This window comes from Felis catus, chromosome A2, assembly GCF_018350175.1.
Source record: "Felis catus isolate Fca126 chromosome A2, F.catus_Fca126_mat1.0, whole genome shotgun sequence".
Lineage (NCBI taxonomy): Eukaryota > Metazoa > Chordata > Mammalia > Carnivora > Felidae > Felis > Felis catus.
In genome coordinates, this window is record NC_058369.1 from 19,319,421 (window position 1) to 19,343,195 (window position 23,775).

A 23,775-nucleotide genomic window follows, 5' to 3' on the forward strand; every position below is an offset into this window, starting at 1 on the left:
ACCTCCACCCCAGGCATTCACCTGCTGGCCTCAGTGTGCGTCCACCCAGGCTGAGCTCCACAGCTGTGCTGACGAGGATGCCCACTGTGTCATTCTCCAGCTCCAGTGGCCTTAACAGGGCTGGCGGTGGGGTGAGATGGTCAGGAGTAGGGGCTGGTGGTTACACTGACCACTCTGTGCTGGGCCTGTGGACCCAGGGGCCCAAGCCAAGTACCCAGTACCCAATGTAGTGTTTGGCACAGCCTAGCTCTCTCTCCTCATCTGCCCCAGTCTCAGCCAGCCTCATGTTTGAGAGGGGCCTCAGAGAGCAGAGCCTAGTCTTGGCCGAGCAGACAGGGAAGCCTCAACTTCCCATCTGCTGCTGGGCACCTTGGAGAACACTCACCGTCCTGGTGCGGGGGCTTGAAGACATAGCCATGGTTGTCCAGGCTACGACGGTAGAAGCTGGCATTGAAGGGCTCTGGATTCTCCGTCCAGTCATCTGCTGCTCTGGTTATCCGACAAAGACAGAGGTCAGTAGAAGGGGTGGTGTATGGGGGACAGTGTCTCAGCCAGGTGCAAGGAGGCCTATGGGAAGCAGGACAGAGGCAGGGTCCCAGACAGGGGCAGGGTGTTGGGTGGCAGGGTTGGTTACTTACTTGTTGGGGAATACGCGAGTGATGCCACCATCAGTGGCAGCGAACACGGCCAGAAGGCTGTACCTGGGGGGCAGCAGGGAGGTGAGTCACAGGCTTGCCTTCTGCAGGGCAGGGCCAGGGCCTCTGGGCCCATCCCAACCTCCTGCTCCCACAGGCTGGGTGATGCCTACGTGTTGAGATCCTGGTCCCGCCACACACGCTCCACCAGCTGCTGTGTGATGCCTGTGTCCAAGATCAGGTTGTGCAGAAGGAAGTTGTTGCCTAGAACCGGAGGTGAGGGGTGGAGGGGCCATCTTCTTGTGGCTCCCTGCCCACTCTCCCCCATATACCCAAGGCTCCAATAGGAGCCTTTCCCACTATCTGGCCCAGGTCCTGCCCTGGGCTTGGGTCTGCATCACACCTGCCCGGTCTCTGGGTTCTTTTGGGCTGCCCCCTTGTGGCCTGGGCACTGCCCAGACCCGGCTGCCCCACTAGGCACTCACACTGCTTGGAGTCTGGAGTCACTTTCTCCATGAGCTCAATGAAGTTTTTCAGGAACTCGGTGTTGTTGTCTGAGGCATTCAGGTCCTTGCAATACTCTCTGGGGGTGGGGAGGGGCAAGAAGAGTGGGCTTGGGGGGCTGGACAGAGCAGTAGGGTTGAGGTTTCTCAACAGGCCTGCCTGGCCATTGGCTGAGAAGCCTGCGCCTTTGGCAGGGGGTGTGTATTCTTACAGGCTGCCACCTCTGAATAGGGGCAGAGCTGACACAAGAGTGATGGTCTGCTTCCTCCAATCTGGCAGGTTCTCCCTCCAGGGCATAGCCCTGGACCCTGACGGCACACCTGGGATGCCCCAGGAGATGCCTCATGGCTGGCCCGTCCACCTGTATGCTGTGGTGTTCCCGTGGGCACACCGTGGGTGAAGTACCGGCGCTGACTTAGCCTAGATATAAGACTTCGACCTGCCGCTTCCTAGCTTTGCACCTTTGGATGACTCACTTAAGCTCCCCAAGCCTCAGTTTTTTCCATACCACAGAGGGTGTCAGGAAGTCAGTGGGAACACGTGGGTCCTCAGACTGGCTGCTCCTTCTGCTCGGAATGCTCTTCCCCTAGAGGCGGACAGTCCAAATCCCTCACCTCCTCAAGGCCCTCACTGGGCTCAGGCTCTGGCTCCAGAGAACATAATGTGGGAGTTTTGGGGCATGGGAGGCCCGCTTCAGGCTCTGTTCCCCCAGGAAGTCTTGGTGAGCAGTCCTTCCACCCTGGTAGATGGAGCTATCTCTCCTAATCCTTCCTTCACACAGCTGCCACTAGAGACCTCCCCGCTGGCCTGAATGCAGCAACTTTGTGGGGATTATTAAAATGCACTGCTTCCCTACACCGTGCTAGGGTGCACAGTTTGGTAAGGGCAAAGCTGGGGGCAAGCTGGGTTTCAGCCCCCACTTGCTCTCTGGCCCCTATGGCCTTTGTACAGCGCACAACCTGTACTTCTGTGGTGGGGGGCACAGCTGATACATCCAGAGTGATGCCCACAGTTGTGCTTCAGATACAGTTCCCCCACAGGGCCCCCCAAGAGTATGTACATTTACATTTGTGGGTTACTTCATTCACTCACCCAACATGTATTTATTGAGCTCTCCCAAGCCAAAGATACAGAAGTGACAAAAACAAACACAGTCCCCTCTCTCAGGGTCATGTAGGCCACACAGGCCTTTTCACTCATTCCCACAGTCACTAATGCACACAGCCCACTCTGTATTTACACTCAGACTCTTACAAACATACACAATTACTCACAAACACAAACACACATCTACAGAGAGAGAAATTTGTGGGTGCATGCACACACGTGCACACACATGGAGGTTAGGAATGTCCAGAGCCCCCGTGTGGTGCCTGAGAGTGCCCATGGGTCTCTGTCAGTTGCACCCACCTGCCCTCATCCAAAGCCAGGTCACAGGGAAGGGCTTCACCACCGGGGGAGCTGCTGGCCTCCTCACTTTGGGCCAACAGGCAGAGCGTGTATACCCAAGGATGTGTGTGTGCACGCTGAGTGTGCACTTGAGGGATGGTCCAGGCCCGGGCCTGCACTGGGCCCTGACCCTTCACTTGCCAGAGCACCTCTTTAAAGCCCCTGTACCCTCTACCTCCCCCAGTCCTCTGTGAGCCATCACACCTAAACTCAGCACTGCTGACAGGGGCTCTGGCTGGCTCATCCCCAGACCCACACAAACACTGAGTGACACAGGACAAGGACGAGGTGCAGGGTGGGAGTTGGGGAGGGTACCACAAACCAGAGCAGCAGCTGCCCAGTCACGAGTGTGCTGTGGACAGCCCGCCCAGGGCAGAAAGGGCTCCTTCCTGGTGGCCCGGGAGGGCAGGGAATATCAGCAGAATCCAGAGCCCTCCTGCCCCAGGCCTGGTGGGGGCTGGAGCTGTGGGCAGCTGGCCACTGCTGCCTGGTGCGGCTGCATGGCCCAGGGTATGCACATGGCTGCACATACGGGGCTATGCATGGGGTGGGGGGCGACACTGCACAGGACACACACACACAGAGCTCCAGGCAGCAGTGCAGGAGGCGGGGCCGGGGCGGTTGGGGTTGGGGAGGACACCTCAGCAAGGCCACACGCAAGCTACCTGGGAGCAATGAAAACATGTCCTTCAGACTCAAAGCTGCTGGGGAGCAGGAACTCAAAATCTGCAACAGAAACGGGGGGTTATCCGGCGGGGGCTGGGGAGGCAGGAGGCCAGGGGGCTCAGAGCTGACGGGGCTGGAGGGACAGGGCAGAGGGTGGCTTGAGGGAGGGGGAGACACCAGCAAAGAGGGAACCCGCCACTTCCACGTTCGAGCCAGAGAGAAGGGGCGGGCAGAGAGAAGGGGCGGGCGGGGAGGGGTGGAGGGCCTGTGGAGACTACAGCATCGCAGGAGGAGGGCAGTTATAGCCAATATGTTGCCCAGGCCTGGTCCTCTGTCGGCAGTGAGTCCCGTGGCGTGGCTGTATATGCTTCCATACGGCTGTATAGCACATATACACGGACACACACACACACATATATATACACACACTGCTATATATATGCATGGTCTGGGGGAGGCGCCGGTCTCGCTCTTATCACATCCGTAATGGAAAAAACCGCATGCTGAGCTTCCTTTGCCTCCAAAGAGACTTTGAGGAAGGGAATTGGCTTTTGGCCGCGGATTTTTATCTCTCTTTCTTTGCTGCAGCTGTTTGCATTTTGGTAGGTCTTGCTTTTGTTCTGTGTCAGGCATCAACATGGCCAAACCGAGGGAGTTTCTCACGGGCACAGACAGTCCAACCAGAGACGGTGTGGGCAGCTGGGGCTGGGCTGCAGTGCATTGTGGGGGTCCAGTGCTCTTTCTTGGGCTGGGAGGCTGGGTGAGGGGAGACTCATGCCTGAGAATGTTCCCATGCTGTGGAGGAAGGTGTGGGAGACAGGAGGACTCAGGAATGCTGCACAAACCTGTACACCTGCCCTCTTGGGCTGGGAGCATGAGGCCAGGCAGGGAAGAAGGGTGGGTCTTTACCTTTCCTAGGACCTGTCCGGGTTCAGAGCAGCCAAAGAGGAATGCTGTGGCTCCAGAGAAGGAGTGCTCTTAGGGACCTATCAATTAGACCTGTGCATGGTGTGAGAGTGAGTGCGTATGTACATGGGAAAACGTGTGTTTGCATACCTGTGCAGGTGTACAAGTGTCTCTGTGTGGGTTTGTGAGTGAATTTGGGCTTCTCTGTGGCCTCTCCTGGCCCAGATGGATCAGCCACCTGGCAGGTCTGCATCTTGGAGCCATGCCCCTGCCCCTTGGTGTGTTGCACTCTGGGCAGCCCACCTTCCAATCCTATCTTCACCAAGGTATGATCTCTCTGTCACCCCAAGGCTTATTTTTGCAGAAGAGGGGTCTTCTCTGTTCCCAGATACTCCCACAATGCACTGCAAGATTCGGGGAGGTGGGCTTGGGGTGCCTGCAGGAGCTGGGCAGTCACTGGTTGGACTGTTGCTTTCTGATGGGACTGTGAGGCAGGGTTTGGACACAAGCCGACAGGGAATGGGTGCGGGGGAGGGGAAGGAGGAGAAAGAAAAAGTAGGTAGGGGAGCAGGAAGGGAGACTAGGCTATAATTGTCATTGTTACCAGGGCCCTGCATTTCTGGGGTCAGTGGGAGGGATGTGGAAGGGGGAGAAAAGACAACTCAAGCCAGTGGGAGTAGGGCCTGTCCCCCACCCCCACCCAGGCCAGTGGTGCCAGCTGTATCCCCTTTGCTGGACAGGGCCCCTAGGGCTTCTTGGGGAGCCCTGGCTTCCAGGTCATGGGGACTGGGGACAGGAACCCCCCCCCCCCCAATTGTGGCTCTCCATGCCTATCTGTCCAGGCAGGGGTATCTGCCCCTGTGGCAGAGACCCTCACATGCTGCCCTCTCTCACCCTCCTTGTTCTCCACCAGAGTCTGTGAGTTCAATGCCTTTCTTTTTCAGGAATGTCTCGCTTGGGTACCCCTAAGTGCCAGAATCTTTTTGTTCATACACAGACTGATTCCCTCTAAGCTCTTTTGCTGGCCCTTGGGGTCCAGACATGGTTCCTTCCATTCCTGTCTAGGCTCACTGTCCCTGAGTCTGCTTTTATTTCCCAGGGGAATACCTTCTCCACACCTGACCCTCTGTCCCAGGGGCAGCAAGTACCAGGGTTGGGCTGGGCCAGTGGACCTTAGCAAAGTCTCTGGAGGCAGTGGGGGGCACCAGGACACAGGGGCTGCAGCACCTAGGCTGGTGCCCAGGATGGCTGGGCCTGCCTGGCTCTCCCAGTGGCATGGCTGCTGCCCTATCCTGCCTGTCCCAGAATCAGGGTGTAGGGCTTCCAAAGCCTTCCGACACCCCTTGGAGGGCTGCCAACTTCTGGACCAACTGCCAGAGATCACAGGAGGGAGAACTATCCCAGACGAAGCCTCATGTGGCTGGCACTTTCCTTTACCCTAAGCCTCACACATAAGCCCCACTGAAGACTGGTCTAGCCCTGCCTATCAGGCCCCCTGTCCTCCTGGGTGGGAGGTGGTGGAGAGGCATCCAGCCCTGTTCCCACTGTTGAGTTGTCTTAGAGGGACAGAGAAGGTGGGGGCGGGCAGGGGCCTGCCCAGAGGGAGAGAGGAGGATGAGGAGGGGGCCTGAGCTCTCAGAACACGCCGGAGACCACCCTGCAGGCAGGGCCAGGAGAAGGGCCCCTGGCTGTAATAGGGGTTTAGGGATGAGGGAAAAGGCAAGAACTCGAGGAGCCAAGGGGATGCTGGGAGGGAGCCCTGGAGAGCAGGGGTTTGGCTGGTCCTGGGCAGGGAGGGGGGCAAGCAGGGGTGTGAGGGTGGGTGGGGTGGGGAGAGGAGGGTGCACTGGTTCTGAATATACTTGCCCTTCAGTTTGCTGATTGGCACTGGGACAGTCCACCAAGAGAGAAAGCGAGGAAAACAAAAACAACACAAACACAAAAACAAACGAAAAGGGGGAGGGGAAGGGGAGGGGCACAAACAATATTTTATTCAATGGCTGTTTGAATGAAAATATTGTGTCTCATCATCATACCGAAAGGAAACTTCTTGCAAAAAAACGACATGAGAGAGAAAGAGAGAGCGAGAAAACTCAAAGGAGATGAGCCCCAGTCGGCCAGGCAGGTGGGGGGCGCCCGGTGGGGCCGGAGCCCCAGCCTCCCTCCCAGTGACCTCGGGCGGTGGGCAGGCGGGGCCACAGGCTCCAGAGGCCTCTTGGGGGAGGCCCAGGGTGAGCAGAACATGCAGGAATGAGCCACAGGCAGAGGAGTGGACCAGGGAGGGAAGGAAGGAGAGAGGTCCAGAGAAGAAGAGAGGGGGAGAGTGAAGGGGAGGAAGAGGCAGGGAGGGTGGGAGATGCAGGGATGAAGGGGGGTGGAGAGAGCAGAGGGAGGGAAGGAGGGAGGAAGAGAGAGAAAGTAAAGGTGCTGGGGCAGGAGAGAAATGGAAGGAGCAGAAGGTAGAGGGAAGTGGGGAGACAGAGAAGGTGGGGGTGCAGGGAAGGGAAAGAGAAGGAGGGAGGGAGGGAGAGGGAAGGGAGAGGGGGAGAGGAGGAGGAGGGAGAGAAGGCAGCAAGAGAAATGGAAGGGCAGAGAGAGTGAGGCAGTGGGGGTTGGAGGAAGGTGAGAGGGGCTGATGAGGGGGGTGGAAAATGGGGGAGGATGAATGAGGAGGTCAGAGGAGGGGGAGAGAGAGACCCTGGGGGGGTGGCACCACAGGGGAGAGAGCTGCAGGGCACAGGGGGAAGGAGAGATGAGAAGAGGGGGTGTCTTCCAAGAATGCAGCCCCCAGAGGTGTGCGGGGGAGGCAAGCTAAGGAGGGAAGACACGCAGTAGGAGAAACTAAAACCAAAAACCTCAACGGAAATCATGAGAGAATGGTCTGGAACCAAATCTGAGAAAAGGCAGGCATGCAGATTTCCACAGACTTTCCGATGGCTGGTGCCCCAGCCTGCGGGTGCCTGGGGGTGGGCAGACTGGGCAGGAGGGGCTGCCTTGCCGCCAGCGGCTGGCTATGCTGCCTGGGGCCGGCGGCCAAGGTGCGGGGCAGAGGCAGGGGTGCAGGGCACAGGCAGGGGCCGGGCCACTTACACTTGACCTGCAGGATCTGGTCACTGAGGTTGGCTTGGAGGTAGAAGGTGCTGTAGGGCGGGAGCACAAGCCCTAGGCTGGGGATGAGGGGAGGAGAGGAGCATATGTCACTGCTGGGGAGAGGTGGGCCACATTGGCATTCAGCCCCCCCACCTTGGAGCTGGGCAGAGAGGCCCAGGCTGTGAAGTCCCCTCTCCTGACCACCAGGGCCACCTTTCCCTGTTAGCTGTGGGAGATTCACTCCCTAAACTCTTCTGGAGGCCTCAGAACTCCCAGCTCCAAAGCACCTCGCCACACCCCCCACATCCCCAGCGGCCTCCCCAACACACCATGTGCCCAGCCAGCCTCCTCTATCTGGCCAGCAGCAAACTCAAAAGGGACAGAACACTGTCTATGAGCTAGGCTGTTGGGTGCACAGCCATGGGAGTGGGGTCCCTCAGTCCTAGAGACTTAGGCCACGTGAGAGCCGTCAAAAAGCAGGGCTGGTGCTAACACCATGAGGAGCAGTCACGAGCTGGGATTGGGGTGTGAACGAGACCAGCTCTTGGGGGCACAAGGAGACAGCCTGTACTGCCTGGGCCTGACCCAGAAGGGTACCTGCTCCGAGGGTGTGGTGCCTGTTGAGAGCAGGCCTGGGGTTGTGCTGAGGGTGACATCCTGGGTGCAGATACCCAGGGATACAATCCAAGCAGGGGTGACATGGGAGAGAGTGGTGTGGCATGGGGAGACATCAGATGCACTGTCTTGTCTCTGTCCAGTTCTTGAAGGGCCAGCAAAAGGCCCTTGGGGGACCGAGAGTCCTAGGGTGAGTAGTGAGCAGTTCTGGCTGCTGGTGCCCCACTGGGATCATGGCTGCAGTCGTTGAGAACGCACAGACTGGGCAAGCACAGGGCTCAGACTCTGGGCTCTGGGGCTGCCCCCACCCCTCCCTGCCTACCCAGCCCTGACCCACTCACCTGTAGTTGGTGCTCCTTATAGGTACCCAGGTGTAGTTCCGCATCACCTCGTCTACGTACCTCTGGGAGAAGAGGCTGAGTCAAGTACTTGGGCCAGTAGGCAGGGGTGGGGTGGAGTACGGGAGGATGCCCACTCTGACTCTGTGCCCCTATACCATCTTCTCACCTCGTCCAGGGACTTGACCAGCGTTCTGATTTGCTTGTGGCCCTTGTTGCCATCGATCATGCTCCGACGGATCTGGAAGGACCAGAGATGTGAGGGGTGGGGTCCCTACTCTCTGCTGCTCTGGGTACCCCCATCTCTACTCCTCTCCTTTTCCTTACCTCCTCTTTGTTCTCATCCTCCAGCTCAGCATCCAGGAAGTCCAGAGTCACAGGCTCCCGGAAGTTGGTGGTCTGTGGGAGGCAGGGCAGGAAGTCAGGGGTCCCCATCCTGTAGAGTTTACCCTCCTCCTGGCCACCCCCCTGGCTCACCTGGGGCTTGAGGTTGGGGTGCAGCAACACGTAGCCGTTCAGGTCAATGGCAAACACATAGCCGTTAGCTCCAAGCTGGGGGCGTAGATTGGGAGCTCAGGGCCTGGAGGGCTAGGCAGGGATTCTCTAGACTCTCGAGCTCTTCCTCAGCCTGCTTTCGATACCACTGAGGTTTGCCTGCCTGGGCCAGGGGCCCCCACATGCAATGTGACCTCGAGCCTGTTTCTCAAGCTGTTTCTCAAGCTCAAGTCCAGCAGGCTGGTATCCCGTGTGCACCAGCTCTTGCTGAGGCTGACCGGCATCATGGGACCACAATTTGATTTGGCCTTCTGCCCCAACTACCCCTGCTTGTCATGGAGCTGTCAGTCAGCCAGACTGCTCTGCCTCCACTGGCCCCTCAAGGCTGCTGTTACCCTCTCCTCCCCTCCCCACTAGTGTCTCCTCCTGGTCGCCATCTCAGTAGAGTGCATAGGGAAGAGAGTGCCCTTGGAATTCCTGGGTACCCCTTCCAGGTGGAAGTGAAGGATGAGTGAATGGGACTCTGGACTCACCCTTAGCTCTCTAGACTGTTTTCTCACTGCACATGGGGGCCAATGACATGGGGCCTTCATGTGGCTCAGGTGTAGACATGCTGTCACACACATCCCACCCCTACCCCTTTCACAACCAAACCTGAAACTGCCTTCAACACAGGCGCTGGGCCAGCCACACTGACCTTGCCCCCTCCCTGGTTTATGATTTTGTTTTTCACCTTTAGTCCTTTGCCCACAGAGTTTCCTGTAACTCCAAGGTACACCTCCTATCTATTTGACAGTCCAGGGGTCAGCAAACTATGGCCCATGGGCTATACCTGGCCCGCCACCTGTTACCGTATGGCTAGGAATGTTTCTTTTTACATTTTTAAGTGGTTGAAAAAGACCAAAAACGGAATTTTATTTCATGACATGTGAAAATTATGTGAAATTTAAATTTCATGATCCACAGACAAAATTGTATTCAAACACAGTCATGCCTATTTATTTGTTTTGTCTGTGGCTGTTTTCGCAGTTCAACAGCAGAACTGAGGATGAGTATTTACGCTGGCAGAGCCTATAATATTCATAGTCTAGCCTTTCACAGAAAGTTTGCCAACCCCAGCTCTAGGCCCAAGGTCACCTCCTCTGGAAGCCTCTCCTGACTGCCTGAATTCAGAGGTGTCCCTGGAGGTGCTGTAATCCCCATTAGACTCCTCTGCTGAGCCTGGCTTGTGTCCCTGTGGGGAGGCAGAGCATGGTGGATGGGCAGATGAATACTTACCGTGTAGTTTGGAGTGAGCCTCTTGATGTCATTCAGAGCCACATCGATGCCCATCACACCCAGGATCAGCTGGTTCTGGGAACAGAGGCGTGGGGTCTGAAATGGGTTCAATTCCATGGGGAAGCCCCACTGTCCAAACCTCACGTCCAGGGCCTCAAGCTGTTCACAAATAGTTGACCCTGTCCAGGCTGAAGGCCTGTCTGTCCCTCCTCCATCCCAGACCTGCTGGGGCATGCCTAGTTGTTCCCGAGTGGGGAACCTTACCTTCTTTTCCCCAGGGCCATCCTGTGTCAGGTTGAAAACAGGGAGGGTCCCTGTCACCACTAACCCCAGCCCCTGAAGGGAGAGGAAGAGGATGGGTTAGAGGATGTGGCCAGCCAGGCCCTACCCTGAGTGTTCAGAGGATGGGCTCAGGCACAGGTCCCATTTTTTCTTCTGTTTGGTTTATTCCCATATGGGGGCCCTTAAGGAACATGACCTTGTGGACACATCTGTGGGGGCCCAGAGGCCTTACCAGTGCATCCTCATACACGTTGGTCCACTGCACCTGCTTGGCCTCCTTGCCTGCCAGTACCATGGGCCTGCCCAATACATCCAGATATTCCTGGGGAGAAGGTGACAGGGGTCACGAGTTCACATGCCCACTGCACCTTCCCTGTTCTGCCTCCCGGCATATCAGCACGTCACCAGAGGGCGCTCTCACATCACAGCAGCCCACTGTTCACGCAGTGCCCAGGAGGCAAGGTGCTGGGAGGTGGAGGCCGGGAGGTGCCCTACAGTCTCACCTGTGTGTTAATGCGGATGGCTCCAATGGAAGGGATCTCAAAATAGTAACCTGTGAGGGAAGAGGAGGCAGAGGTGGGTCTGGGTGGTACGTGGGATCCATGGCACAGGGGCTTCTGTACCCTGGGATGTCAGCAGCCCTGGACTTGTCCCTCAGGACTCCTCTCTTTCTGGTGTCACTCCCCCCCAAACTCCTATCCCTTTAGTGCTCCCTTCCACTGCCCTGTCAATTGGACTGATGCTAGGGAAGGGGTCATGAGTGTAGGGGTGTAAGGAAGCAGAGGCAGGGTGAGGTCCCTCTTGCTAGGATGGCAGTGACATTCAGAGTCCACCCAGAGGCCAGGCCCAAATATATGGAGAGGTAGACTGACCAGCAAACAGACACAAGAGCAGATCAGACAGGAGATGGATGGACAATGGACAGACAGATGGGCAGAAAGATGCTTAGTCATATGGACAAGTTACATGGCCAGACAGAAAGATGGATAGTCACATGCACAGGAAGATGGGCAGTGGGTAAACAGGCAGCTGGAAAGCTGGACGTACGGATGGACATGTGGACAATCAACCCAATGGACAGCAGGGCATGGCAGGAAGGCCCTGAGGCAGTGACGCTGGACGTGGTACCTTTGTTGGCGCAGGCCATCCACTGCAGGGGTGTGACGTCGTAGTTGTGTTGCCCCACGGAGAAAGTGAACACACGCACCTGTTTGGGGCTTGGGGTTACTGCTGTGGCCACCAGATGACAGCCCTCCCCTGAACCGGGCCCAGGTCAGGGTGGCCCCCGCCTGGGCTGAGCCTCACCGTCCGGTTGGGCCAATTGTATTTCTCAAAGACATCCTGCACGCGGTCCTCACCACCATCCGTGAACATCATGATCATCTTATTGCAGTTGGCACGAGTGATGTTGGACTGGTCAGGAGTAGGTTTGAGGTCAGGCAGCTCTCGGCCCCTCCCCGGTCCAGGGGTGGGTCTCCCTCCCCCTGGAAGTCCTGGCCCTCAGACCTTCCTCCCCACAGCAGATGGTGCTTCTGCCCGAGCTGCCTGTTGGGCGCTAACAAGGCCATTCGTCTTGATTTCCCCGGTGTCACCAAGCCCGGGCCTTTGCCTGTCCCCAGCCACCCGCTCACCCACCCACGGGGCTCACGTTCTGCAGCTGGTCGAAGGCATACTCAAAGCCGGCCTTGTAGCCTGTGGTGCCCTTGGCCACCATGCCCTGCACAGCTTCCTTGAACACCTTCTTGTTACGCACATTGGCCTGCACCAGGTGTGTGAAGCATGACACAGGCTGTGCCTTTTCATTGAACTGCAGGGACAGTGAGGGTGGTGAGTGGCCTCAGGCTGGCCAGGGCAGTCAGCTGTTGCACGGTGAGGGGGTGGTGTGTGTATGACCCATTCCTCACCCGCCTACCACCTTGGCACTCACCGAGGCCACGTTCACATAGTCATCATCAGAGAGCGTGTCCAGCATCTCACAGACGGACGTCTTCATCAGCTTCAGGGTCAGGCCACTCACGCTGCCGCTCCTGGTAAGGTCATGGAGGCACTAGGTAGGCCTTAGGCATTTTCCTGCCATTCCCTGATGAGTGTTCCCAGGCAGCAGATGGTCACCCCTTGCTTCCCCCCACCCCTTCTGCCAGCACTGCTCACTCACACATCCACGATGATGACCATGTCCTTGGGCGACGAGGCCCCCTGGATATACCTGCCCGGGAGAAGCCTCAATTAGGGCCAGCCTCCCTGGGACTTTGTGGGTCCTTTCTTCCTCCACCCATATATTGATTCAACATTGTTTCTACTGAGCATCCACTGCAGGGGCCAGACAGGGTCCTAGGCACCAAGGATATCACACTTAAAAAAACAGTCCTTGCCCATGACATGAGTGACCCTGAGCCAAAGGAGGCGTGAGCAGGTGATCCAGAGAGGGGGTAGAAGGTATGTCCCCTGGCCCAGGATGAGGGCCCAAGGTCTGAGTCCCAGCTGTGTGCAGGAATGAACAGGTGGCAGGGAAAGAGGATGTCATGGGGTACTGCAGGAGAGGCAGAGCAAAGGGTGAGGTGTCCAGGGTTCAGATGGGTGGTGTGGGGCTGGCCAACCGACATCCACTCTTGGGAACCCCCACTGGCCCAATCCCTCAGTCCCAAGGGGGTGGAGTGCCGGGCAGTGGATGGGGGGCAGAGGCAGCTGGGAGGCCTGCCTGGGTGATGGGATCCATTTTCCAGTGGCAACGATGTGTGAAATGAAAATTGGATAGAGCTGGCTGCGCCCTGCTCTGAGGCCTGGATATCGGGAGGGAGGGGAGCAGGCAGCAGAGGTGGGGGAACTGAGGGGGTGTCCCTTCCCAGCTCCTCCTTGCTCACTCACCAGGGTCTCCTTCGGACATCGTACAGGTCGATTTTCTTAGGGGCTCGCCATGGGGTGGCTGTGGGAGGAGAGGAGGTGAGGGGGTCTAGCAGGGAAGGGCCCTGCAAGGATAGGCAGCCTTTGCAGGAGTGGCTACTCCACAGCCCATAGGGTTGACCACCCACCCCACACACCTCAGGATAAGTGGGCTAGGTGATGGAGGAGGGTTGGGTGCTGAGTGGACAGGAGAGACGGGCTGACACTTACCTGGATAGTAGCGAGTGACTCCTGTGGCACTGCCAAAGACCTGCCACAGCAGTGTGGGGTCCTGCCTGCGGTTCTCGATAAACACATTCTCCAGGGCCTCTGTCCAGTTGAGTTCATTAAGGATGACAGTGGCTGCGGGGGAAATGGGGGGGGGGCTGAGGTGAAAAGCACCTGGGCAGTCCCCCTGTGGGACCTCACCACAATGACATGCCCCGCTTGGAAAGCCTCACCTGCTCTCTGCCTAGCCAGGATCTCATTCCCCAAGGCTCGGCTGGGGCTGCACCAGCTCCTTCAGGAAGACTTCCAGGTCCTCACCCCATCCTGAGTCAGCTTAGCCTACCCTTCAGCCAGGCCCCACATGATCAGGCAGGGCAGCTATGGCCTGTGGCCCCTGGAGAGGGGCTGCCCAGGTGGCAGGGAGTTGTACCTTGGGATGCCCATCCAGCATGCTGCCTGAAGCTTGCAGCTGGTCCCTTGGGAGCTCACCCACTCAGCATGCACTCCGGGCTGCAGCCACAAGAAAGCAATTAAGGGCCCGATGATGGGGCTGGAATTATTCAGCTATTAAGGTACCTGATAAGCTGGAAGCCACTCAGCTCCATGATTAATCAACTGGGGCCAGGAGCAGGCAGGGGCGGGGGCAGGGGCTCTTGGAGGGGCAGGGGCTATGCTATGATCTTGCTCCAACACTTGCACGCACACTTGCACGCACACACACACACACACACACACACACACACACACACACACATGCATACAGCCTACACTCCCTAACAGGTATATCTGTGTTGAACCTCTGTGTTTCCAGTCAGGTGTGTGGGTCCCTCACCCTTCAACCTACCTGCCCAGCAGCCCGACTGCTGCCATGGGCACAAGGGCACAGCACTCTGCACCCATTGGAGGACACCAATGGGTTTTGCTCTCACAGTCCCCCATGACCAGTTACCCTCACCCTCCCTTTCCCCTGACCTCTGTGGCTGCACACAGGTGATTCTTTGGCCAGACCCACCCCTATGCGCCCTTACAGATCAAGGCTCCTGTCAGATGAATGGGCTCGGTCCTATAGATCCCTCAGCCAGGGCAGTGACTCAGGATGCCTTGAGCAGCATCCCCACCCCCAACTCAGGACAGGCCTAAATCCGGCCGATGTATGTGTGTGGCACGTGTTCTCTTATGTGTAGTGTGTCTGTCCCTGTATGTAGGACACTAAAAAAAAAAAAAAAACAAAAAACCCACCAGGAGCTGGATACCTGCTACTGCCAGGCCTCTATACCTGACCCCTTCCCCTAGGGGCTGTTTTTTTCCTCCAGTTTCTTCCACTTCCTTTCTTACACCATTGTCCCACTTGCCCCTGAGATCCTTATCAAAGATCCACCCCAAGTGAAAACCCAAGAATGCCTTCCAAAGCCTCTGCTCTTCTCTTCAGAGCAGAGCCTCTGAACACTGAAATCTTTAAAGCAGATGAAGAGCTGTGATTTAAAGATACAAGTGCTGGGGCCGCCTGGGTGGCTCAGTGGGTTAAGCAGCTGGGTAGTGATCTCATGGTTCATGGGTTCAAGCCCCGCGTGGGGCTCTGCACTGACCATGCGGAGCCTGCTTGCGATTCTCTCTCCCTCTCTCTGCCCCTCCCCAACTTGTGTGCTCTCTCAAAATAAATATGTAAACTTAAAAAAAAAAAAAAGATATAAATGTTCAAGGCTCCACTCACAGCCTAGGGGGCGCTGACACATTCCAGGGCATGGTCCCTCTGTTCTCTCCCTCCAGTGTGTGGCCTCTGCTGCATCTTGTGTGCTGCCTAATTCTTCTCCCTCTGCTCCCTCTCCCTTCTCTCTGTCCTTGTAGCTTCCCTTAACTGACTATAATGTGAAAACAAAACACATTTCTAGCATTGGCTGTGCCTATTGAACAGTATGTTATGGTCCTGTTGCTAATTTAGAAACTTAGTGAGTCGAACAATTTCTATTTTTCTCTTTAACAAAAAAATAAAGCCAGGTTCTCAAATGTTTCATATAGTACTGCCTGTCCTGGGAGAGTCTGCCTGGCAAGTCCCAACCTTCACTGGGCCTCAGTTTCCCCATCTTCCCAATGAGAGGCTTAGAGCAGACTATCCTGGAATCCTGTCTAGCTGCTGCCATAGGGGTGTTACTGACTCAGGTCAAGAGCCAAGAGGAGACCCCCACCTCAGTTGGGCTGTCCCTGCAGGTATCCACGACCACATGCACACACACGCATTCACTGTAAGACACACTTGTGCAAGCACTCCAGCCTCCCTGCCTGGAAAGGGCCTGCTACTCAGCCCCATGTGCACACACCCACACCCATGTGCACACACTCTCAGATCACGCTGAGTTGGGAAACGGGGACCATGCCCCCTCAGGCAGGCGATTACAGATTTAATTAAAAGTGACACAGTAAATAAAAAACATATAAAATGTAATTTGTGTGGGTAGCGAGGGGTGACTGGGGAGGGCGGTATGGCTCCTGTTTTAATTAGTGTGCCTGCCTGTGATAGTGCTCCTCGGCTGGCTCGGGCAGGTGGCCTGCAGGCGGCCTGTGGCAGGGATGGGATGGTGTGTGGGGGGGAAGCATCTGTCCTCACCCACGCCTGAGGCTGCCTAGAAGGCCTGGCTGACCCTAAGGGTGGAGGGGGGCCTCCCTGAGGACCCTGGAGGATTCCTTGCATTCTGGACACTATCCAGAAGCTGTGGGACTTGTGTTCCAAGACCCTCCACCTGGTGGGACCCTTGGATTCTGAGGCTGCCTTGTAGGTGCTCACAGAATTATGCTCAACAGACCCCAGGGCCCTAAGGCCTGCTGCTAGAGCTCTCTCTCTAGTGCTTGACTCTTGGTCTCCTTCCCCTACACCTCCCAAGATCTTCAGGAAGTTCCTCCTCATGTCTGACTCAAATCCTTCCAGCTGCAGTGACTTCGTTTCCTCATTATGAAAGCTGCCCTGTCCCTGGACAAGGAAGGAGACGTTCCAGGTTGTTGTCTGTGAGTGAGGATGTCCCTGTTCCTCCAGCCCTTGAGGCCACTTGATGTGGTAGCTCCTCAACCCATGCTTGCATGGGGCCAGGGAATGGGGGATGGTGGGGAGGAGCTGCTTTGGGGGCCTGTGGGGACTTGGTCCAGCATGTAGGGGAACAAGTTGTGTGCAAGCATTCATGTGGGCACACGTCTACACATGGGCAGGAGACTGCACATGCACGGGGTGGGGAGTCTGAGTGCTTTGTAGTTTGCTGAGGGTTAGTGTCAGGCCGTGCCTGAGAATGATTTGATGACTGTGTGTGGGTGAGCATGTGTGACCTTGGGTATAAGGGGCTGAAGGCAGATGGCACTGGTTGAGCACCTGGGACCTGGCAGTGCCCAGGCAGTGGGCCTTGCCCCCATGGTGGTGGGGGAGGGTTATTTCTGATTGCTCTGCACACTCACAGCCTTTGTAGATGTCCGTGGGGATCTGCACGGCCGTGTACGAGTAGTTGACCTTGTTCTTGAAGTTTGAGTCCTCAACGAAGTCCAGCCTTAGGGTGCTGGCCTTGGACCCCCTCTCCACATCCTCACTCTCAGGGTCGTCCTGCAGAAAGGGATACCCCCCACCACAGTAGTGTCAGGGCTGGGAAATGGGGAGTGGGGTTGGACAGCTCTGCAGGCAGGAGAGGGCCAGAGCCTAGGTGATTAGGAGCATCTCAGAATCATAGACTATTGCAGTTAGAAACGGAGAGAGATGGAGAGACACAGGAATAGATGGATACAGGGTACGGACCCCTCTACCCAGGAGGCCTGTGACTCCCACCTGCCCCTGCCCACCCTACCCATCATCCCTACATTTGCTAAACCCAAATTCCAAATGCCAAATTGACCCTTTCCCACATTCTTGAAAACCAATTATCAGTGAAGGAGACAAACCTTAGAGCCACTGAGAAAGAGCGGGCTGCAGCCCTCTACTTATAAGGACAGGCTTATGCAATCACAGGGAGGCCTAGGCAGCCCGTCCCAGGAGCCTTGGAACCCACACCCCCACGCTCCCTGGGCCCCACCCATCCCCTGCATGGAGTTCCTTTGGCACCAGGGAGAGGGCCCTTGCCCCATCTGGGGGAGGGGCACCATCCCTACAGCTGATGGCTGTAGGGGCTGAGTTTGGGGGGAGAGCTGGGCTGGGGTGGAGGCTAGCATTGAGACCCAGTAACTTCCGGAGGGAGGGTCCTCAGCGCCCGCTAGCAGCAGGATTGCAAAGGTCCCCGTTGACTTTCTAAAATGAGCTGCAGCCGCCTGACAGGTGCCAATTACGGCATCTCTCGGCCGAGCAGGCTGGGCATGCGCCGTGCGCCCCCGCCCACCACCACAGGCTGGCAGGAATGGGTCTGCAGCTACAGTGTTGATGCTGCAGCCGAGTGGGGGTGGGGGCAGGCACGGGTGCAGGTGTGCAAGGGGGAAGGGAAGGGAAGATGGTGGCAGAGAATGAAGAGGAAGGCAAGAAAGAGCCAGAGGGGGAGGCAAGGAGGGACGGAGATCAAGGCAGGGCAGGGGCAGAGCTGGGGGGGGCCTTGTGCCCTGGGAGGAAGGGGTGTAAGCAGCTGGACTATCCACATGCCCCCTCAGTGCCCTTCAACCTCTGGCTCAGCTCACTTCCACCCCCTCGTGGTTCTGCCGACCACTCACTGGGTCCTAGGCACAAGCGCGGTGTTCCCTCCTCCCGCTGTATCTTGTCTGGGGAAAGGGTGATCGTGTCTCTCTACACGTCCCCAGCCCAGGAGGGCTCCGGGTCCATCCTCCAGCCTGGGGAATGAATTACTGCCTAGATGGGGGGTGCCGTGTGGGGGTTGGCATGGCTCGGAAGGGTCTGCAGCATCTCTTCAAGGGTGGATTTTGTACGGCAAAATCCAAGCCATCTGCTGCCCTCCCCTCATCCCTCACCACGTGTGCCACCCTCTGCCCACCTCGGCACACCCTTGGAGGACCCTCAGAAGCTCCTGGATGCTGGGTAAAGCCAGGGCAGGCAGCTGCGGAGCCTGCCGCCTCTGAGGCGTGAGCCACTCACGTTCTGCTTGGAGGAGGGGGAGGTGCGGGAGAAGAAAGCCCCCGAAATGTCAGCGGCAGATGAAGGGCGCTGGAAAATTTAATCTCCCAACTTTCCCAACTAATGTGACATTTGGATTCCGTTCTGATAAGCTATCAGCTGGCGAACTTTTTCCTTCCTTCTCTTTCCCCCACCCCCACCTTCTGGTTGGTAATTTAAAAGTAAATGGTCTAGAAAGATCTCTAACTGTACCTCTGGCAAAGATTAAAAAAACAAAACAACACAACGCAGGGGAGTTGGCAAATATGTGCATATTTATAGGAGGGCCAGGCGAGGCCCAGCTTTTGGCCTGACCTTAGCCCAGCCCCACCGAGGATGACTCTCCCTCCAGGGGCAGGGAATCGGTGATTTAGGGCCAGGGGTTGGGAGTCCTGGACACAGGGAGTTCAGGGGATCCTGGTAGGGGCCTTGGTACCAGAAAGGCCAAGAAGCCCCCTCAGTGCTACCCCCATGCCAGGGGTTTTGTATGGTGGGCAACTGCCGTCTCCTGGTTTATATTTAATGCACTGATTGCTAAAATTACAGCCCGCTGCTGAGGGGGGTAAGGAATTAGATTCAGGGTCTAATTAAAGGTTCGCTCTTCATTTGAATTTCAGATTCCAGCTTTAATTTTAGCAACTTCTCTGGGAGCCACGGAGGCTCAGCCAAGGGGGAAGCACACCTGCTTTAGCCCACCCACTCCTCCTTCTTGGGCCCCCTGCCCGCCTGCCCTCCTGAAGGCTTACCCAGGCCAGCCTGGCACCACGGACCCTCTGCAGGGATCGCTTCCTGCCTGCCCACCTCCTGGTGTCATTGTCTACCTCCTGCTCACCCCAGGAAATGCCCCTGGCCAATAAGCCTGGCAGAGGAACACCGGATCTGGGGGCTCCTGCCCCAGCCAGTGCAGGTGGGATTCCAGAGAGTGAGCTGTTATGACACCTCTGTTCACAGAGGAGATAGTCAGGTTCAACTGCTTTTGCCTCAAAGGCAGGCAGATGGACTTGGGCCTTGACAGGTTCACCAAACACTGTCTACTCTGAGTGCCCTGCACTCTTGGGCACTCTTGCCTCCTCAGTAGGTCCCTTGCTACCAAAATGGTCCTATGTCTTTCATGTGAGGCCTCTGGTGACAGGGCAGCCCAAGCAGACATGGGCTAATCAGTGACACAGAGGCAGAAAAGCAGTGTAGGTCTGGGTCCTCCGGTCACCCCGAGTGCCGCCGTTTCTGAAGCAGTGACCCCAGCAGAGCCCGAGTCCTGTCCTTCGTCTGGAGAACAGGCACAGGGCTGGGCTGCCTCTTCAGCTAGCGCAAGACTGACTGAGCTCCAGGTGAGCACAGCGGGGACCACTGTGGGGTGCTCAGCACAAATGAAGCTGCTGCTCCCCTCACCACAGGGAAGGTACCTGCACCATCTGAAACACACCCGATGGCCTACAGCCACAGCCACAGCCACAGCCGGGCCCTGCCTGCACATCTCCAGGAAGCCCTCCCAACTGCTCCCTCTTCCCTGCTCCCATAGCAGTCAGTCCCCTCCATGCTGGCACCTGGACTGACCCACCAGATGAGGTCCAAGTGTCTCACTACCTGTCTGGGGCTGGGCATGGGGCCTGTGCCACCAGTACTTTGCAGGGTGACCTCAGAATGTGGAAGAAGCTGAGACCTAACATTTCACAGCTGAGGCCACTAGCCCAGGGAGGGTGTGGGGCTCTGGCAGCTCTCCCTCCCCCAGTGTAGGTGGGGCACTCACCAGCTCAGCATCGGCCTTGGCGTCATAGTACAGGATGTCTTCCTCCTGGTGGGAGACAGACACCTTGACCCCCACAGCTTCTTACAAGGTCACCTGAGGTGCAGCCAGGATGCCTGCCCTGAGGCCAGCAACGGTCCCCTCGCTCATCTCTCATCCAGAGGAGCCAGGGGGAGGGCTGTCGGGAGTCAGGCCTGGCATGCCCACCCCCACCCCAGACAAAGCCCTTCAGGGGCCCTCACAGGCTCCAGGGGGATGTGGTGCTCCAGGTTGGGTGGGGATTCCCCAGGGCTCCTGGACTGCAGGACCAGGGTCTTAGTACTGCAGCCCAGCTGAAGGGTGGGGTCAGAGCCAGCCTGTCTGCAGAGACTCTGACTGAAGCACTACCGGGGTTGGAGGGTGTGTGTGTGGGGGGGTGTAGTGAGGAAGATGGGAAAATAGAGCCGAGTCTGGGCCAGAGTGAAATAATGACTCGACACCGCATCTTCCAATTTCTTCTATTAAAAAGCCTGCTCATTACGGGCATGTACTTATTAATTATCTGTGATTTGTTGTGAAATGCAAGGGGGTTTACACAACAGGAGCGGGAGAAAACAAAGCCCAGCCCCCGCGCCTGCCTCCCGGCCGCCTGCGCCTGCAGTGTTAGCCCCACACATCCCGGCCTCACCCGCCTGCCCGACGCCTGGGTTCTTGGCCATCTGCGCGTCATAATCACCGGCCACCCCGGGGACCCGTAACACAAACGGGCTAATTTCATGTTTAATGATCTTTAATCAGAACTGAGCGTGGCTGACAGAGGCCGCCAGAAGGTGAATCTGGTGCCATCGAGTGCCACCGGCTTAGGAAGGGCCATTCCACTCCTGCCCTTGTGGGCTCTAGGGTCAGGACACAGGATAAGGCCACTGTCCGAGTCACCCTCTTCCAGTGTTCCTCAGTGCTGTTTTGTACAGCAAAAACCTGGTGCATGGCCCTGGCAGTCTGCTTTTTTGTGGTCTGAAAATGGGGGTGTTGATCAAGAAGTTTGGTCCCAGTGGTGCTCCCAATGGTCTGGCTGTAATACAGCAAGCACAGAGCCAGCGATTACTCTTTGGTGGGCAGAAGTCACCTTGGCCGCTTCTTTGCCGTGTGACCTCAGGGCTGCACTGCTCCCTCCTAGTTCAGGCTCCCCATGCTTCAGGGTGGGGCTTGGCCTTGGTGACTGCCCAGGTGCAGGGTCTGAGGCCATGGTGCGAGGTGGTCAGTATGGGGGCCTGTTGTGGGGACAGTGGTGAGTTGTCTCCCACCAGAGGTCTGGGGGCTACAGGCCACTGGCTATACCCGTAAGCATAATCCAAGCATTCTGCAACACTGACTACATGCCTGGCACCACGCTTGGGCAAGACCACAACAGCCGATGAACGTAAGACCAGAGGAGACTTGATTGCTTCTGTGGGGCTTGTGACTCCCCAACATACAGATGAGGACACGGCAGGGGTAAGAAAGGCTTCGCACCCAGGCTCCAACCTGCCTTCCTGTTGCATCTCCAACCCTTCCCACACCCACCCACCCACCAGTCCAGGAAGACTGGAGCCCAGGTGGGCCCGGGGTGGGGGTGAGGGCCGGGGCCCAGGCTCCAGGGTGCTCGGCCTTTCCTTGCGCCTGGCTCCGACCGAAGCACATAATGAAAGCTGACATTACATCAAACACAATAAGGAGTTTCGGTTGATGAAGATCATTCCTGAACACACAAACCCATTAAACCGAGGGGAAAAAATATCAATTCAACACACTCGCTGGCAAAAAGAAAATGTGATTTGTTATCTAAAAGGGGGTTATAAACACGGCTCTGATGCTCTTTCCCTCCGTAATGAAAACAGGCGGGCGCGGTGGGAGGACTGCAGATTAGAACATGGGGCTTCACTCACCAACTTTTTAAGCAAACCTCCAGCAAGGACGGGAGAGGGCATGGGCAGGGGCCGGCAACTCTGGGGCCCCCAGGAGACCTGTGCTTCTCTCACAGGCTGGGCTGGCTCCTGTCTGCACCCGGGCCACCCCTGGGCCACCCTTCCAGTTGCCCCAATGGCTCCCTTTGTCTTTTTGTCCTGCTGTTTCATGGTCTCAGCAGAGAACCAGATGTTGGTGGCATCAGTGACACAGGGGGAACGTGTCATTCAGGAGGGTTCCGGTCCCCTGTGGACCATGCGCAAGGCTCAGGAATCTGTATGTGGCCCTTGTCCCCCAGGAGGCAGGACCCCTCCCTACGTCTCCCACCTTGAGAGGTCAGGCCATGCCCCTTCCTTGGGAGAGAGTAGCATTAGCATGGGGTGGTGGCGGGCAAGGTCACATGTGTGAAAATACATTGTAGACACAGCTGTGGTCTCTATGCTTGATGTGATGTGGAGCTGGGGGTGTGACCATCAGGGTTGGGGTGGGAGGGTCCCTGGAGAGGCCTTTGTGTCTGCTTTGGCCTGCACAGTGCCCTGGTGTCCACCATTACTGCCCTGCCTTGGTAAGACCACGAGGAGGTGGTACCTAGTGATTACACACAGGGGCCTTGGCAAAGGGTCCTGGCCTCAAATCCTGACCTGAACATGTGAGCTCTGGGATCCAGAACAGTGAGTGAAGACTAAGCCTGGGGCGCCTGGGTGGCTCAGTCTGTTGAGCGACCGACTTCGGCTCAGGTCATGATCTCACGGTTCGTGAGTTCAAGCCCTGCGTCAGGCTCTGTGCTGACAGCTCAGAGCCTGGAGCCTGCTTCTGATTCTGTGTCTCCCTCTCTGCCCCTCCCCTGCTCATGCTCTGTCTCTCTCTGTCTCAGAAATAAATAAACACAAAAAAATTAAAAAAAAAAAAAAAAGCCTGAAGCCTCAAAATCCCCAGCAGCTCCATAACTACCCCCGGGAGTCACCGCCATCTCATCAGTGAGGCACGGGTGCCTGTTAAATCCTGCAGCCTCAGTGAGGCTTTGCTTCAGGGTCTTGATTTCCCACTATATAAAGTCGGGATGATGATGATGCCCCCTCTGAGGGAACTAGGACAGGGAGCAGGGCCTCCCCAGGCATTAGGGCCAACCCTGTGCATGGGCGGCCCCTAGGTTTGCAACTCCACAGCCCTGGGAGGGGCCTGAATGTGGAAGAAACCCTCTGTTTGTGGAGAAATGGGCATCCCTAATGTCTGGGGTTTATACCCAACACCCCTTTCTATTACCTGGTATTTTAGGGGCCATTTTGCTCAAACTGGGCAGGGGGTGGAGGGAATCACCCCTTCTGAACTCACATTTCTCCCCCGTGTGGATTTCTGTACACAGATGACACATGAAGGGTGGGGCTAGGGGCCCACCTGGCCCTTGTATAGATGACACATACACTTTCCTTAGCTGGAGCTGAGCCCAAAAGAGAACACGAGGGGTGCTGGCAGGTGGGAAACAGGGTGAGGAAGAGAGCATGGGGAATAGCAGTTGGTGTCGTTTGGTACCATGGGATACAGTGAGGATGCTTGGCCTTCCTGCCCTGGCTCATTGCCAGCTCAGCTCAGCCAAAAGGACTGTTTTCTGAGAGAGCCGTCTGTCGCCGGCTTGGCAGAGAGGCAGGCAGCAGGCCTGATGGCTGGGGCAGACTTCAGGCTGGG

General features: G+C 57.0%; 1 protein-coding gene across 12 annotated transcripts in view; it reads right to left on the minus strand.

Annotated features, from left to right (window-relative positions):
• CACNA2D2 (calcium voltage-gated channel auxiliary subunit alpha2delta 2) overlaps positions 1-23,775 on the minus strand; it is a 143,915-nt gene that overhangs the window by 4,292 nt on the left and 115,848 nt on the right. For 4 of the 12 annotated variants that reach the window (XM_023249031.2, XM_045050536.1, XM_023249027.2 and 1 more), the window contains exons 5-28: positions 20,173-20,217; positions 16,802-16,943; positions 13,370-13,501; positions 13,124-13,181; positions 12,414-12,464; positions 12,186-12,285; positions 11,907-12,065; positions 11,564-11,671; positions 11,387-11,465; positions 10,762-10,811; positions 10,491-10,580; positions 10,241-10,312; positions 9,977-10,051; positions 8,681-8,755; positions 8,531-8,602; positions 8,373-8,444; positions 8,207-8,268; positions 7,251-7,327; positions 3,254-3,314; positions 1,121-1,218; positions 809-899; positions 639-701; positions 386-489; positions 22-120 (exon numbers count right to left, since the gene is read on the minus strand). In XM_023249031.2, the coding sequence (XP_023104799.1) occupies positions 22-120; positions 386-489; positions 639-701; positions 809-899; positions 1,121-1,218; positions 3,254-3,314; positions 7,251-7,327; positions 8,207-8,268; positions 8,373-8,444; positions 8,531-8,602; positions 8,681-8,755; positions 9,977-10,051; positions 10,241-10,312; positions 10,491-10,580; positions 10,762-10,811; positions 11,387-11,465; positions 11,564-11,671; positions 11,907-12,065; positions 12,186-12,285; positions 12,414-12,464; positions 13,124-13,181; positions 13,370-13,501; positions 16,802-16,943; positions 20,173-20,217 (2,035 nt within the window). Of the gene's footprint in view, positions 1-21; positions 121-385; positions 490-638; positions 702-808; positions 900-1,120; positions 1,219-3,253; positions 3,315-6,026; positions 6,048-7,250; positions 7,328-8,206; positions 8,269-8,372; positions 8,445-8,530; positions 8,756-9,976; positions 10,052-10,240; positions 10,313-10,490; positions 10,581-10,761; positions 10,812-11,386; positions 11,466-11,563; positions 11,672-11,906; positions 12,066-12,185; positions 12,286-12,413; positions 12,465-13,123; positions 13,182-13,369; positions 13,502-16,801; positions 16,944-20,172; positions 20,218-23,775 lie in introns of all 12 variants that reach the window. The other 8 variants (XM_023249025.2, XM_045050525.1, XM_023249017.2 and 5 more) reach the window with 4 other exon arrangements.